General features: G+C 36.3%; 1 protein-coding gene across 3 annotated transcripts; it reads right to left on the bottom strand.

The window, feature by feature from the left end:
• Positions 1-518: 518 nt before the first annotated feature.
• Positions 519-11,476, bottom strand: LOC107089700 (glycerol-3-phosphate acyltransferase 3-like). Of its 3 annotated transcripts, none has more exons than XM_015382624.1 (14): positions 11,372-11,476; positions 10,849-11,037; positions 10,705-10,771; positions 9,086-9,234; positions 8,826-8,971; positions 6,085-6,159; positions 5,898-5,987; positions 5,507-5,600; positions 5,302-5,417; positions 4,951-5,006; positions 4,668-4,753; positions 4,066-4,194; positions 3,796-3,875; positions 519-3,652 (listed from the first exon to the last, which is right to left on the bottom strand). In XM_015382624.1, the coding sequence occupies exons 2-14, from the start codon at positions 10,990-10,992 to the stop codon at positions 3,544-3,546; spliced, it is 1,341 nt and encodes a 446-aa protein (XP_015238110.1). In that variant the 5' UTR covers positions 10,993-11,037; positions 11,372-11,476; the 3' UTR covers positions 519-3,543. The 3 variants fall into 3 exon arrangements, with proteins under 3 accessions (XP_015238110.1, XP_015238109.1, XP_015238111.1); XM_015382623.1 differs by having other exon boundaries at positions 11,263-11,394; XM_015382625.1 differs by lacking the exon at positions 11,372-11,476 and adding an exon at positions 11,192-11,277.
• Between the last annotated feature and the right edge of the window lie 2,012 nt (positions 11,477-13,488).

Below are 13,488 nucleotides of genomic sequence, written 5' to 3'. Positions count from 1 at the left end.
TTGCTTTGAGATGGAATGAGCTAATTTTAAACATTGCCTCAGCTGTTTGTTTGTAACCTGAGCTGTACAGAGTGAGACACTAAATCAGGTTATTCATATTCGTTGTCTTTAGAAAACAGGGATGGAAAGACTCTTCTGTACATTTTGAACTCTTTTCTATATAAACAGCATGAAATAACCATTAAACGCATCAATCTGATTTCTAATTGGGCAGTAAACATAAAACCTACCGAGAACAATTCAACTCAACTGTCCCCAAATCTTAAAGATCCTGGGAAACTTCTTTATGCACCTAAATCTGATTAAGTCAGGTGATGAACTGGGTCATTTAGGCAGTTTTACTGTTTCGCTCTAAAACTAAACAAGATTGTATTCATCTGTATGTTTGAAACTATTGTTTTTGTTAAAACTCCACAATTTTTTTCCAGCTTTTTTATTGTCATAACACTGTCACAATTACAGAGCAACGAAAATAACAATCTGCATTTAACCCAATTCCCTTGCGGAGCAGTGGGCTGCCATTGTGCGGCACTGGGGAGCAGTGTGGGGGTTAAGGGTCTTGCTCATGGACCCAGAGATGCAGTCTGTGGGAGCTAGGCTTGAACTCAGAACCTCTGGATTCCAAGCACAATGCCCAAACCACTAGGCCGCTGCTCTTTTTCTTAACCTTATTTAACTTTTTCTATGCATCTTCCCTTCTGTCATAGTCTACCTGTATGCTAATACCTTTATCTCTCAGTCTGTAAACTTCCCTCTGGGAATAAATTCTTACTGATGTGCAAAACCATTCTTTCTCCAAACAGGTTGTTTTCACTCTTTGACTTTGGCCTCTTGAGACAAGATTGCATTTTGACAGTATTATATTGTCAAAATCTGCATTAAACTTTGATCAACTGTCATCATGCTTTACCCTATACTGTACAGAAGAGCCTTGTGCAGTGATTGTACAAATAGGGCATTGTGGTTTGGTGCACTGTTTTTTAACATGAAAAATCATTTTCTGCTATTCTCAGTTTTTCCAAACCCTCTGTGAGTGCTCCTTAGCTCCTGCGCCACTGTTTGATGTTTTGAAAAAAAACTAAGGCCAAATTGCTTTGGCTCATGAGTTTAAAAAGTGAAGCTTTAAACATTAAGTTTAACAACAGTAAGATGCTTTGAAGGTGTTGTTGCTGTTATCATACCTGTCTGTGCCAAACTTTGATGACAAAATATTTTTTTTTCTGGCCAGCTGATATTGATTTTCTCATAACAGCAAGAATACTTTTTAAAAACTAGAAAATTCAGACTCAGTTTTTTGTGCATTTAATACACTGTCCATGATGAATTCCAACTGTTTACCCATAAAACTTTCTATTTATGAATTATTGGGACTGTGTCCAACATCTGCTGTCAATGTTTCGACAATAGGCTGACTGACAATTATTGGTCTGACTAATGCTTATTTCCCCTGTGTGTGTTTGCCTACATTTTCTACCAAACAGGTATCAGGCGTTTCAGGAATTACAGAAAAAAAATAATAAATTAGAGGTACCGGTAAGTAATATCATAATTAGAGAGTCTTTAATTACTGGTGTGCAAGTAGGTGTACAGTATATTAACCCAGTGAATTGAATTACAGACTGTGCAATATGGCAGTGATCCAACTGATTTCAAGAAAGATGGTGAGGAAACTTTCCCTTCAATCACATTTCTAAAGTTTCCATTGATTAGTGATATCTGAATTTCACATCAGTGCACTATGATTTCATAATTCATTTCAACTCCTACCTAATACCCCCCCATGCATTGATCCTATAAAAAAACTCCACATTTCAGAAACAATAATCTAGACCATATTTGGTTTTAGTTTTACCCTTATAGAATTTGGACAAAACAAAAAAAAGATAGTTATTCACATTCGCATCATCAAATACACACCTGGAAAAAAAAGTTTGATGCTTTAGCCCAGGAAAGGGGAAGAAAAGCTGATATGCAGTCTCGATATAAGCACATACTTCCTATTAACTCTAACAAGTGACAGATGACAACAAAAGGTTTCTTGTTTACCTCTGGCAGAATATTTCTTGACATATTTGGTTACTTGTTTCTCTGCAACACTCAATTAAAGCATCATCTATACATTTTAGCAGGATTTAGATTGCTGTCATTCCAACAGTTTATTGTTAGTTTTTTTTTTTTTTCCCATTCAAAAACCCACGAGGATGTCTGCTTAGAATCATTGTTCTGTTGCAAGATACAGTTCTGTCCAAGTTTCAACCATCTGATGCAGATTGATGCAAAATATTATACGAAATGTCAGAACTTAAAGAAACAACCCTGTAACTATCAAGGCTCAAGCCAATGTTGGAAGGAAAGTCTCAAAGTTAAAGAAGATCAAGATCAGCGTACACCGAGAAAGCAGCAGCACATGCTAGATAATGGTCACCTTCTATTTTTGATGGAAAAATGCATTTTGCCCATATTGGCACGGCCATTTATGGTCTAAAATAAAAAGAAAAACAAGTTTGGAGGAGTTGATTTGAGGATTTGGACTCAAGAGAGCAACATACCAGATTGTTGAGCATGGTGGTGGTAGCATCATGTGTTTCATTACTAGTGGATGTGGAGCATACCACAAAGTTAGGGTGCTAATAATGGACTAACTCAGAATTTCTTATATTCTTCCTCAAATCAACACAGAGACAACTGGGTGATAAACCCCAATGATAGATAAACAGGCTAACAATTAGCTCCCTCACCTCAGTCCCTTTCTGCTGGAGCAGTCAAACATCATGCCCACATTAAACCAAAAGGTTTTTGACAGCTGATTAAACTTTGGGGATTTGGGTGGATTTAAAGCTTTTAAAGTTCCTTTAAGCTTTACTCACTCTTCATGGCCAAATGTAAGCTTCTCATCAGTAAAACAATATGCTGTAAAGTACTTTTTTTCTATAATTCGATTTTAGGTGTTGAAGAGGTCAGAAAAACAGCAGTGAAGACAACGCCTAAAGAAAAGCATCAGGAGGAAAACCGTCCAAAACGTCGAAGCTGTGTGTGATACTGTGAAACAATTTCCCTCTTAAACTCAGTAAACTGGACTGTTACACATGTCAATGGTTACTCAGGTTAAAAACATAATTTCTGGGAACAAATAATGTGCAATAATGTGCTTTGCAGTAAACCAGGACAGAATTCTGAGAATAAGTGTTAACATGCAAAGATGATTCCATTCTTAATCAAAATATTAGTTTTAAAACATATGAGCTTATAAAAGGGACACTCAGTACAAAACCAGAGGTGTTTCAGCAATAGCATTTAATAGCAATAATAGATAAGCAGCTGTAAAACAGAGTATTTCTTTCTCTGCTTTTTAATATTGCACTTATTTGAATCGCTTTGTTTCCATTTAGCTGCTCCTCTTTCAAAGTCCATTTGGGCCGTTCCCTGCCATGTCCAGGCGATGTAAAAAAAAGAAAAACAACAAAGAGGTAAATGTGTCTGTTTCCATCATCGGTTCTTGTCAGAACCAGTTGGACGATTTGTCCTTTGTGCTGAAAGTTAATCTCAGTCACTGTTTCCGCTGCTGTCATCTCCCACCACCATGCTGCTGTACTTCTTCTGCTGCTGCTCCTTAAACGTATCCTTCACCTTTGCTCTCTTCAGACCTCCGTCCCTGCAGTCACCAATCAAATGATCTAATTTAACAGATTTATGCTTTTTTTTTTTTTTTTTAACCCTGCTATAATCTTTTTTTACTCCCACCATCAAGTTGTTCCATTTATTACAGATGAGGTCAATAGAAATGTAATAGCTTACCACTGTAGATCAATCAGCCCTCCTTGGTGAGCTATAGCTGACTTCACTCTGTTGGCAAAATGGACAGCATCCTCACCCTCCTGACATCCCAGGATAAAGAATAAACATTTTAGTTTGCCAGGAAATGGCTAAATAAACACGTTTAGAAGGTCAAATCTAGTTTAAAAAAAGAGTTTAGAAAAATTTGTTATGAAACTATAAATACTATAAAAATCTAACCCATCGTCTGCAGATGGTGAGTTCTTAAGGGTTATAAGCCTTTAAACCGACCTGTTGGTGCATGGCTGGCAAGTACCAAACGTTGCAGACGAGAGCCCAGCTCGTCATCATTCGCAGTAGGTAGCTCACCATGCTGTACTTGGAGCTGTTCCAGAAAGCATCTCCAAACTTTGGGTCATACTAACAGCGAACAAGAAGCCAGTTAGAGCAACAATGAAATCTACACAATCACTCATTATAGCCATGAATGTCATTCATTTGGGGATTTTGATGCTTTAATTGCAACATTCTTTTACCAAGGGTATTTATTATTAACACCAACTTGAATCATTAAAAAAATAGAATTGGAAGAAGGAGCTTTTATCTAATCAAGGTTCTAAATATAAATATAGGTTGAACACCAACAAATATGATACTAATATTTGGTTGTACGCATCTAAGCGAGTTGAAGCAAAAAACAGAGGGTTTAGGTTACAATCAAAGTCTATCAACTTAATTATTGAGGGATATAAGAACCAATTTTTGTTGAATTGTTAACCTCAAATCTTAACATCAACAGTATTAATGTGTTTAAATAAAAAAAGAACATATATGACATTCATGCCAAGGATGACTGTAGGTGCATTCCTTATATATATGTGCAAATAAAGTACCTTGATGGCTACAGGATATATTGTTGCTCCGATTTCGAAACTTCCCTTTTTGAACATCATGACAGATGTGTTGTTAATACAGGTTCCTTCAGAGAGCAGACATACAGGAGATGAAAGGAAGCATGTTGTGTGAACCGTTTCCAACTTCACATACAAGATCAGTTTTTGGTCACAATTCAGAGCTCAGCTCGCAGACAGGAGCTAGAATAACAGCCTTCAGTGACTCATTTCTATGAAGTCATTATCATCAAACATGGAATTAAATAACGCAGCAAAAAGTTACCTTCTGGAAATATTAATATTGGAAGCTTGGTCTTGTCATTCACATGGTCCTTTAACCTGGAAAGAAAAGAAAAGGGAGATGAAAAAACTCAAATACCTTAATAAATACACACATTGTGCAAAAATATCATAAAAAAATGGTAGGAAACACGACCCCGGTTTCCCAACTGTATGAGTCACTTTTTTGAAAAAAGTTCAAATATGTGGTCATGTCTGGAGGTTTTGTGTGTAATTTATCCACATGCCTACACGCCAGAAAAGTATCAAGAACTTTGAGAAACAGAGGGGAAGAAGAAAGACAACACCACCCAGAAAACAACAGCAGAGGTTCTGTGGGGAACTGAAAGCTAACCTTTTGGTCACTAGATGGCGATCTTTCATCTCTGACCGCTCAAACCAGACATGAGGGCAAGACCTCACCATTGCTCTCTGAAGAATTCCCATTAGACCTCCGTGGACCTGACCCACCTGAATAAGACGGTTTGGCACAGTCAAAAACGCACACTTCAGAAATCTGAATGTAATAAATGCAGAAAAGTGTTTGATTTATCACACACCATGGCATAACAGCCGTCGTTGCAAAGTATTACGATGTCTATGGGACTGGTGTGATTGGCCACGCAGATTCCTCCTTTTTTGGGTTTATTTTCTCTGTATTTTCAGGAAAAGTTACATCAGGGTTAAAATAAAATGGACTTGAATTTTATATGACAACAATAGAGCAGGGATTCCCAACTCTAGTCCTCTAGATCTACCATAAAGCAACTTTGAGATGCATCACTTTTTCAACAAACCTAAATAAATTACAAAGCCTCTAGAAAGCTAGGTATCTGACTGATTTAGGGGTTTCAGTCATTTAATACAGGAGAAAGGATTAACCTAAATGTTGTAGCATGGTAGCTTTGGGGAATCGCTCACATGGTAGCAGAGCATTTAATGACAGGTTACCTGTTGTGGTAGTGAATAGTAGCAGACAGCCCTCGAGCACAGATTCTGTAGCACATAACATGGACCCACTCACTGAGCCAGAACTTTACCCTAAAGATGAACATTCAGATGAAAAAAGAAACTGGAAATAAGAGACAGATTTTCTTTCAGTGGAACAGTCTTTAAACCTGTCAGATTTTGTGGTCACCTGGAATTTGGAAGAAATCCGACGGCAGACGTTCCAATTACCAACCAGGTCAGGCCGATGCAGGCCAGTGTGATCCTGAACAAAGACAAGCACAGACAATGTCAGAATGAATTAGATTAGAGAGGCAGAAACCCATAGGAGATATAAAGGAGATTCTGTATCAGGAGATCAGAAAAACAATCTAACCTATAGATATTTAAGAAATGGACAAACCCTCCTTGTTGATTCAAATGCATTATTCAATTTTGGCTTTTAATCGTTTCTTTCTTCTTTTTTTTTTAACCTTTATCAGGCTGATATGATGTTAGAAAAAATCCATTTAAAAACAAACTTGGTGCAAAATTTCAAGTTTATGGCAGCCTTCCTTCTATAAAAGGGTCAAAAGTCAAAAAAAAAAAAAAAACATTTTTGCATACATCTACATGTAAATGTAATAATAGCTCCAGACTGCACACCTGAGATTACTGAAGAAACTATCTCACATGGTGGAGGTAGAAGCATGCCGTGGGACTGTTTTATTGCGAGTAGAGCATTACACTGTGCAAAGTAAATAAAAGAAATATCAAACGCAATAAACAAAAGGGACCATGTCCTAATTCTTTGACTTTAACTGAAATCCACAGCTGGAAATGTTCAAAGTTGGATGGTATTTGGATTTTGAGGGGTTCGGGACATTAATCCTACATACACATCAAAGATGGCTTTAAGAGTTAATATATTAGGCATAAAATACTTGGTATAATTATTCCCAAAGTAAAGAAAATTATGGAAAATATTGAGCATCCTCTTCAGAAAAGGATGGCCTCTCCAGATCCACACATTTAACAACTAGTTTAATAAGAGAGAGAAACATCAATCAGACCTTGAGCTACTGCAACATTTAATTTTGCTTTGGGAAACATGTGAGAAACATTTAGATTTCTTAACTTGAGGAACTTTTCTCTGCAAGAGTTTTTTTTTAATTTATTTTTTTTTTTTTAATACCATCCATCTTGTGGAAGATTTAGGACCAACTCTTCTTTAAAATGTAGCTAGATTTTAAACATGGCTGCTACATAACCCTTGAAAAAAGGCCCTGTAAAAGTTTTTAGTCATGCTCAGGTGTGGACTTTGAGGTTTTGCATTATTTTATAGATATGTTGCTGTTAAATGTTAAATGATCCAGTGTGGGTGAAGGGAATGCTGCTAAACAAACAGTCAAACGTTTAATACCGAATCATCTTGTAAACAAATGATTTAATTTTCATCATGGGCAGCAACCCTTTCATCTATAAGGTCACAGCCTCTTTATTTCCACACACATCTGTGTGTTTTGGACAAGGAAGCTGCTGGTAAGCTCTTATAAAAGCAGTTACACCCCCATGATGGTAAAAACAGAGTTCTGCCTGCCCCGCTGCTATATAGGAAACAAAACTGTAAGTGTGAGGATATTTTTCCACTAGTAAAGCATGTTGATAGGTCTTCTGATCTGAGGGGTGTGTTAAAACTAGTTTCCAGACCTATTTAGGACCAGTCTTCACAATGTTATAAAGCTTTAGAAAAGGTTGGAAACCTAACTCTGATATAAAATGTTAAACTTAATTGATTTTTTTTGTGCAAAACATTTTAGTCCTTCTGGAAAGAGGACAGTTTTGATGAAGATACAATGATGGTCAAAAGTTTTGAGATTGAAAGGAGTCCCATTTCCATTAAGCTTTATTGCTCCAGCAATGGTGAGAATTTGCTTTGACTCTAGGCCACTAGGAAGATGGATCAGATACTATGTTTAAAAACTGCAAATAATTGCAAAGTTATTGGAAATTATCTCAATCAGAAAAGCCTAATTTGCAAAAGCTTTTAGTCCTGTAATCATCATTAAGCGAAAGAGATATAAAGGATAGAACAGCTGTTATCAGATACAGCATTGTCTCAGACTAAATCAAAACTGATATCATCTTTTTTCGTCAACTAATAAGAAAACATATGCTGTTAAAATCCTTTTTGGATTAGAAGGGCACAAAAAAAACATTACTTGAAGAAGGAAAGTTCTGTGACTAAAGAAAGAGACAAGCAGGGTAGGGAGGGATGTTCTCCAAAAGAAGATTCAGCTAAGGGATCTGGTTTCTAACTGTACAAAAAAATGATCAGGTATGGCTACAGACAGAATGGATACTTCTGTACAAATAATGAAGCAAATAATTTGGGATGATTTGCTGCTGTAAAAAAAAGGACAGACTGACATTTCACAGGAAGTACCCAAACTGGGCTGAAAAGGTTTGAGGTAAAAGAATCTTCTCTGTTTAGAAATTCCGCAAAAAGAATGATCCACAACAGGTAAGATAAATCCTACTATGAATCTTTCAAAGCCTCTTCCACAAGCAATGACTTCACCATGAGGAATCACCCGACCAGTCTTACTTTGATCAGAGATCAAAAGAGTTCAGATCCAAAGCCAAAAGCTTCATCTGATGATTAACAAAACAAAAGCAAATGAAACCAATGGAACACTAAGTATTGATCTCTTATATACTAAGATATACACTAAGATTTCAAGCAAACATCTCTGATAAGCAACATTTTCATCAGACTTAGCACACCTGCCAAGACTGTCCAATGTTTCTTTCTCATCAGAACATCCAATATTCACCTGTTTCAGTTTTACAGCTCATTTGGTGACCTTTGACCTTGTTATTTCCTCCTTCTCTACAATAGACTCAATGTTTGATTTCGCTGTCAGCATGACATACAAAGTGTTTGTTTACCTAAGCGGGGCGAGGATGCAGTATCGCACAAAGATACCAAGGCCATAAACCAGTGTTAGCTTCAGACTGATGTACTGGAAATCATTGTTGGTGCGCGTCAGTAGATTCCAGGATACCAGCTCTTCTGAGGTGAACCGCTGAGTTACCTTTAATATAAAAAAAAAAAAAAAAGGGAGACAATAAGTATTGAAACAAAACCCAAAACCTGAATGAAAAAAACTAAATTATCTGGAAATCAAGTGGCTAAAGATGAAGGGTACCTCATCATCTACAATGCTTTCAATTCCCCTTCGAGAGAAATAGAAACAGTCACTCAGCGTGAAGTCCCCTCCTTCTGGCGGTTTGGGTCTACTGCGTCTCAGCTCCTCCAGCTCTTTCTCCATAGAACCGCCTTCCCTTTGAATGAGTCCTGATACAGAAACAAACAGATAAAATAAGAGTCAAAGTCAAACTCAATCAACTGATAGAAATCTGGACCAATCCCTCTTTAAATCTCCTTAGAAAATTCAGATAGGTATAGAAATAAATGCATTAAAGTAAAATAAAATGACAAAACTGCTTATTCAAGAATAACTTGAGAGAATGTAAGTTTATTTATATGGCGTTTCAGTGGTGAGACAATTGAAAGTGCTGTATATGAAAAAAAAAATAAGAAAAAATATACTGCAGTGGCAAAAAGGAAATTCAAATAATTTAATAAGGAAAACATCTATCCAAAAAGGGTCATACCAGATTGTTATATCTTTATTCAACATTTACAAATCAAAGGATATGCTTCCACTCACAGATGCTTCTGGTGACATCACATCATGCAACTGCCCGGACTCCTTTTTACTACTTTTTGTATTTTTCATGTTTTCTTCATCTAATTTGCTTTTTTTCTCCATTAAGATTTCCCCTTCAAAGGTGTTTAAGGTGCATTCTGCACAACTGCAGTGGTAATTTTGAGCCCTTTGTTTGAACACTGCCTGGGTTTCAGTGGAAAAAAATCAGTATATTACTTACACCTTTCTGTTTTTATTCCTCAATGGCTGTGAAAAATACACACCATTTGATAGTATTTTTAAAACAATACAAGCAATTAAACCACTAGATGTATTCAAGACAACTGCAAATATGTATTATTTTAATGTGCAAGTAGAAATAGTTTGCAATGGAAACACTCAATAATACTTTCCGTGGGAACATAGCTTAAATGAGAACTTTCTATTAGAGGCATTAGCGATTCATCTGAAACAACAGACTATATACTGCAAAGCAATCTTTGTTTGGATATTTTTTTCATGCTTATGCAAAGCAGTAAAAGGGATCTAAGCATAGTTCCCCTAGCAATAAAGCTTGAAAGTCCAAAATCTAAGGTCTGTTTGATAAATGCTCCTCATGTTTTCAATGTAACGGTGATTTAGCATTTTTAATTTGCCACTTCTTATCAAAATTTCACCACATATCAGAGCCATACTTTGACCTCTGCAGAGGTCTAAAAAGCGTTTTTTTGCTGACAGATCTATTGTATTTATGTGGTAAAGTAGGGCATACAACCCCATGCAGCATGGTGACAGATAAGGAGTTGAGTAATTGGGTCTTTTAAGATACTGTAATCAAAGTTCCCAGAGCAACGTCCCCATGCTGCATGTTGTGGCATCTGAAATCTTGTTCATTATATCCCAAAAACACAATATTGTGCAATGCATTACCCGTTTTTGTTAGGATTTTAGAAAAATACTGCCAACCTTTATAGTGAACCATAACATTGCAACATTCCTGTCTTGACTTGCAATACAGAAATCCAGTATTGCAGCAAAGCCAAAATAAATTTCTTTCTGAATATGCTGCAGTCAAGAAGAGCCACAGTGTTATATATACATGAATATTTACTCACCATTAGATGCAGAAGCATTAACCTTTTCTTCTTCTGCATTTGCTTTCTGTATGCTCAGAGTGGCCCACTGTGGAGGAGTCCATGGTCAGGTTTTAAGAATATAGGATTCAGCTCATCTGGATGATGTGAAGCAGATTATAATACCTCTAAGGTCTTCACCAAGATGGTCATGTAGGTCTCAGAGATGCCCAGAGAAAATCCAAACATGGCTGGGATCATGATGAGACTGATAATGAGGTAGAGCCAAATCCTTAGGGCCCAGAGGACCCCTGCCCAGAAATCCTCCATCTTTCACCTTATTCCCTGAGGTTCACCTTCCCTGTGGCTTGGATACTGCGAAGAGAGAAAAGAAAACAGCTCTTAATTTATACTTTTGGTCCATCCAATGGTAAGAAAAGCAAAGTGAACATCTATCTACTTGTGCAACACAAGAAAAAGTTATTAACACTAAAAGCATGTAGTGTAAAGTACCAAAAGGTCAAATTACAATCAATGACACAGATCCACTCAAACCACCCTAGATCAATACATATAATCCTACTCCCTACAGAAAGTTACCAGAAACTACAGAGAGCGCTTTCCAAATTATATTGTGGCTCATTCGTTGCGTTAGTTTCCTGTGATCACCAACAGCAGAAGGGCTCAGATTACAAAAAGTTTGACTCACGTCCCCTGCTTTACTCCATGTTCTGTCTTTGTGTGGGAAGGACCGCAGTTCACAGAGAACAAACACGCCCATTTACTACTTGAACAAAGTTCACGGGATTCCGGGCCAAACAGCGCCCTCGTGTGTTTAGCTAATGAACTGTGAACCAGGATCAAACTTTATTGTCATTATGTATACACCGTGTGTGTAAAAAAAAAAAAAAAAACGAAAGTACGTTCTTACAGCTTTCAAAAGTTTTTTTTTTTTTAAATGTATAGGGCACTCAGTTAAATACTTTGAAAATCAAAATGTGAAACAAATAGTGTTTTTGGAATCCAGGACAAGAACTTTTTACCTTTGTAACATTCAGAAAATATGGATATTTTGATGGCAGAAATTAATGCCAATGTAATAACAAATGTAATAACAAGAAACGCCAACTTGCCCGAATATATTGAGAAAAATAACAAGGTGCTTCTATAAGAAATTCATGAAAACACTGAGAGTAAAAGAAAACAATTTTTTTGTCTAACATAACCTTTGAGGCATCAATGCTGATACTGGCAGTTACATTTTTTTATTTTATAAACCTAAATATAATTGTTAACAAGGTTTGTTAACTTTTCTAACTTTACTTTCTAACTTTTCGATTGGCTTTTTACTTTTTTTCTTGACTTAACTTTTTTTTTCCAACTTAATTTACATTAGGAAATAAATCATTCAATGCCAAAATAAGATGTTCAGCCATGCAGCAGTATTTTTGCTGAATGGCTGGATATAGATCTTGTGCTTCTGGACCTCACTGAGGGACGGGGGGGGGGACTCCATTTGTAAGGAGTATGCTAGCGATCAAAAATGGTAACTTGCCCTATAAAGGGTTAAAACCATGAAAAAAATACTGCATATTTGCACTATATATATTAATGCTCTGAACTTCCATATAAATGTGTTTCTTGCACCATGTTTTTTTTTTTTTATCTCCCACACTGTTTACATTTGATCACTGCTGCACTTTATGAAATGAAAATGAAAATGTCCATTTACTGTGTGAAAAGCTGTACTGAACAAAAATTCTATTTTTTATGTAATCTGTGTGTACAAAATGACAATACAATTTGTCTAAGAAATGAACATTACCATTTAAAGTGCAGCAGTGATCATCATGTATAGGAGAAAAGGAAAACCAGTTTAAAAAAAAACAATGGTGCAAAAGGGCATCAATGTGGAAGGTTTGGTGCAGTGCAAAATAAATATGGTGCAAAATGCAGTGTAATATTAAGTTGTGTCTCATTTAAAAGGATTGTAAAAGTTTCTGCCACGTTGGTGGTGCAAAATAATGCTTCACCACCAAGGCTATGCAGGTCCTCTGTATAACAAGAGCATTTATAAAGGGAAAATTGATAAAACAGGTGAATTTAAGCCAATTACACTGAGATGTTATGAGTATATTCATATATTCATTTTGGTAAATGCTGCTACAATCATTCATTGTCTTATTCTTGCATTGTTCTGGTGGAGGGACTGGCTCCTGTTATGTAATGGTCAATAGATGAGAGGTGGGTTCCACCCTGGACAGGTAGCTAATCTAACAGCAGAGTATGACTAACAGTCTTGAAAATCTAGTGCTAAAAACATTTTAAATATTTTTTCCTGCACAAGTATTTGATAGGAAAGTAGAGTCGCTGAAAAAAGTGCAGGAGCAAAAGGTGCATAAGGTGAGGTGGTTGTGGATCAAATTCTGTTTAATAGTTTTAGTGAGATTTACAGGCCATGGATAGCAACTACACTGATAGAAGTGACATTTGGTGCAGTAAACTCTATTAGATTATTCGTCATAATTTCTGCTCTGTATTTTTAAGCTTCAGTAAAAACTAGAGTTTCTAAAGTAAAAGTAAACCTTTTTTCAATGTAATACATGAATTTTTGGGAATTAGAAAGTTTTACTTAGATTTCCTATACTATTTTAGTGTTTAATTGCAGTATGTACATAAACCTAAAAATACTACATAAACTTTACATAAACTACTAAAAATGTAGCGTTTTGAAATGCAAGCATGGCACATGTGCATTGTAGCTCACAGCAAGACAGATTCTGCTCCATTTCCAGACATTACAGGATCATGCACAGAGCAGGAGGT

Source organism: Cyprinodon variegatus, unplaced genomic scaffold (assembly GCF_000732505.1).
Source record: "Cyprinodon variegatus isolate N-32 unplaced genomic scaffold, C_variegatus-1.0 Scaffold260, whole genome shotgun sequence".
In the NCBI taxonomy this organism is placed as follows: domain Eukaryota; kingdom Metazoa; phylum Chordata; class Actinopteri; order Cyprinodontiformes; family Cyprinodontidae; genus Cyprinodon; species Cyprinodon variegatus.
Note: the sequence above shows the minus strand (reverse complement) of the source record. Positions and strands in the feature narration are given on the sequence as shown.

Coding starts and splice junctions, on each gene's coding strand:
- LOC107089700 (XM_015382624.1), bottom strand. CDS start 10,992: ATGGAGGATTTCTGGGCAGGGGTCCTCTGGGCCCTAAGGATTTGGCTC. Junction 10,772..10,848: donor TCTTGGTGAAGACCTTAGAG/GTATTATAATCT, acceptor ACTCCTCCACAG/TGGGCCACTCTGAGCATACA. Junction 5,601..5,897: donor ACTATTCACTACCACAACAG/GTAACCTGTCAT, acceptor CTGAAAATACAG/AGAAAATAAACCCAAAAAAG.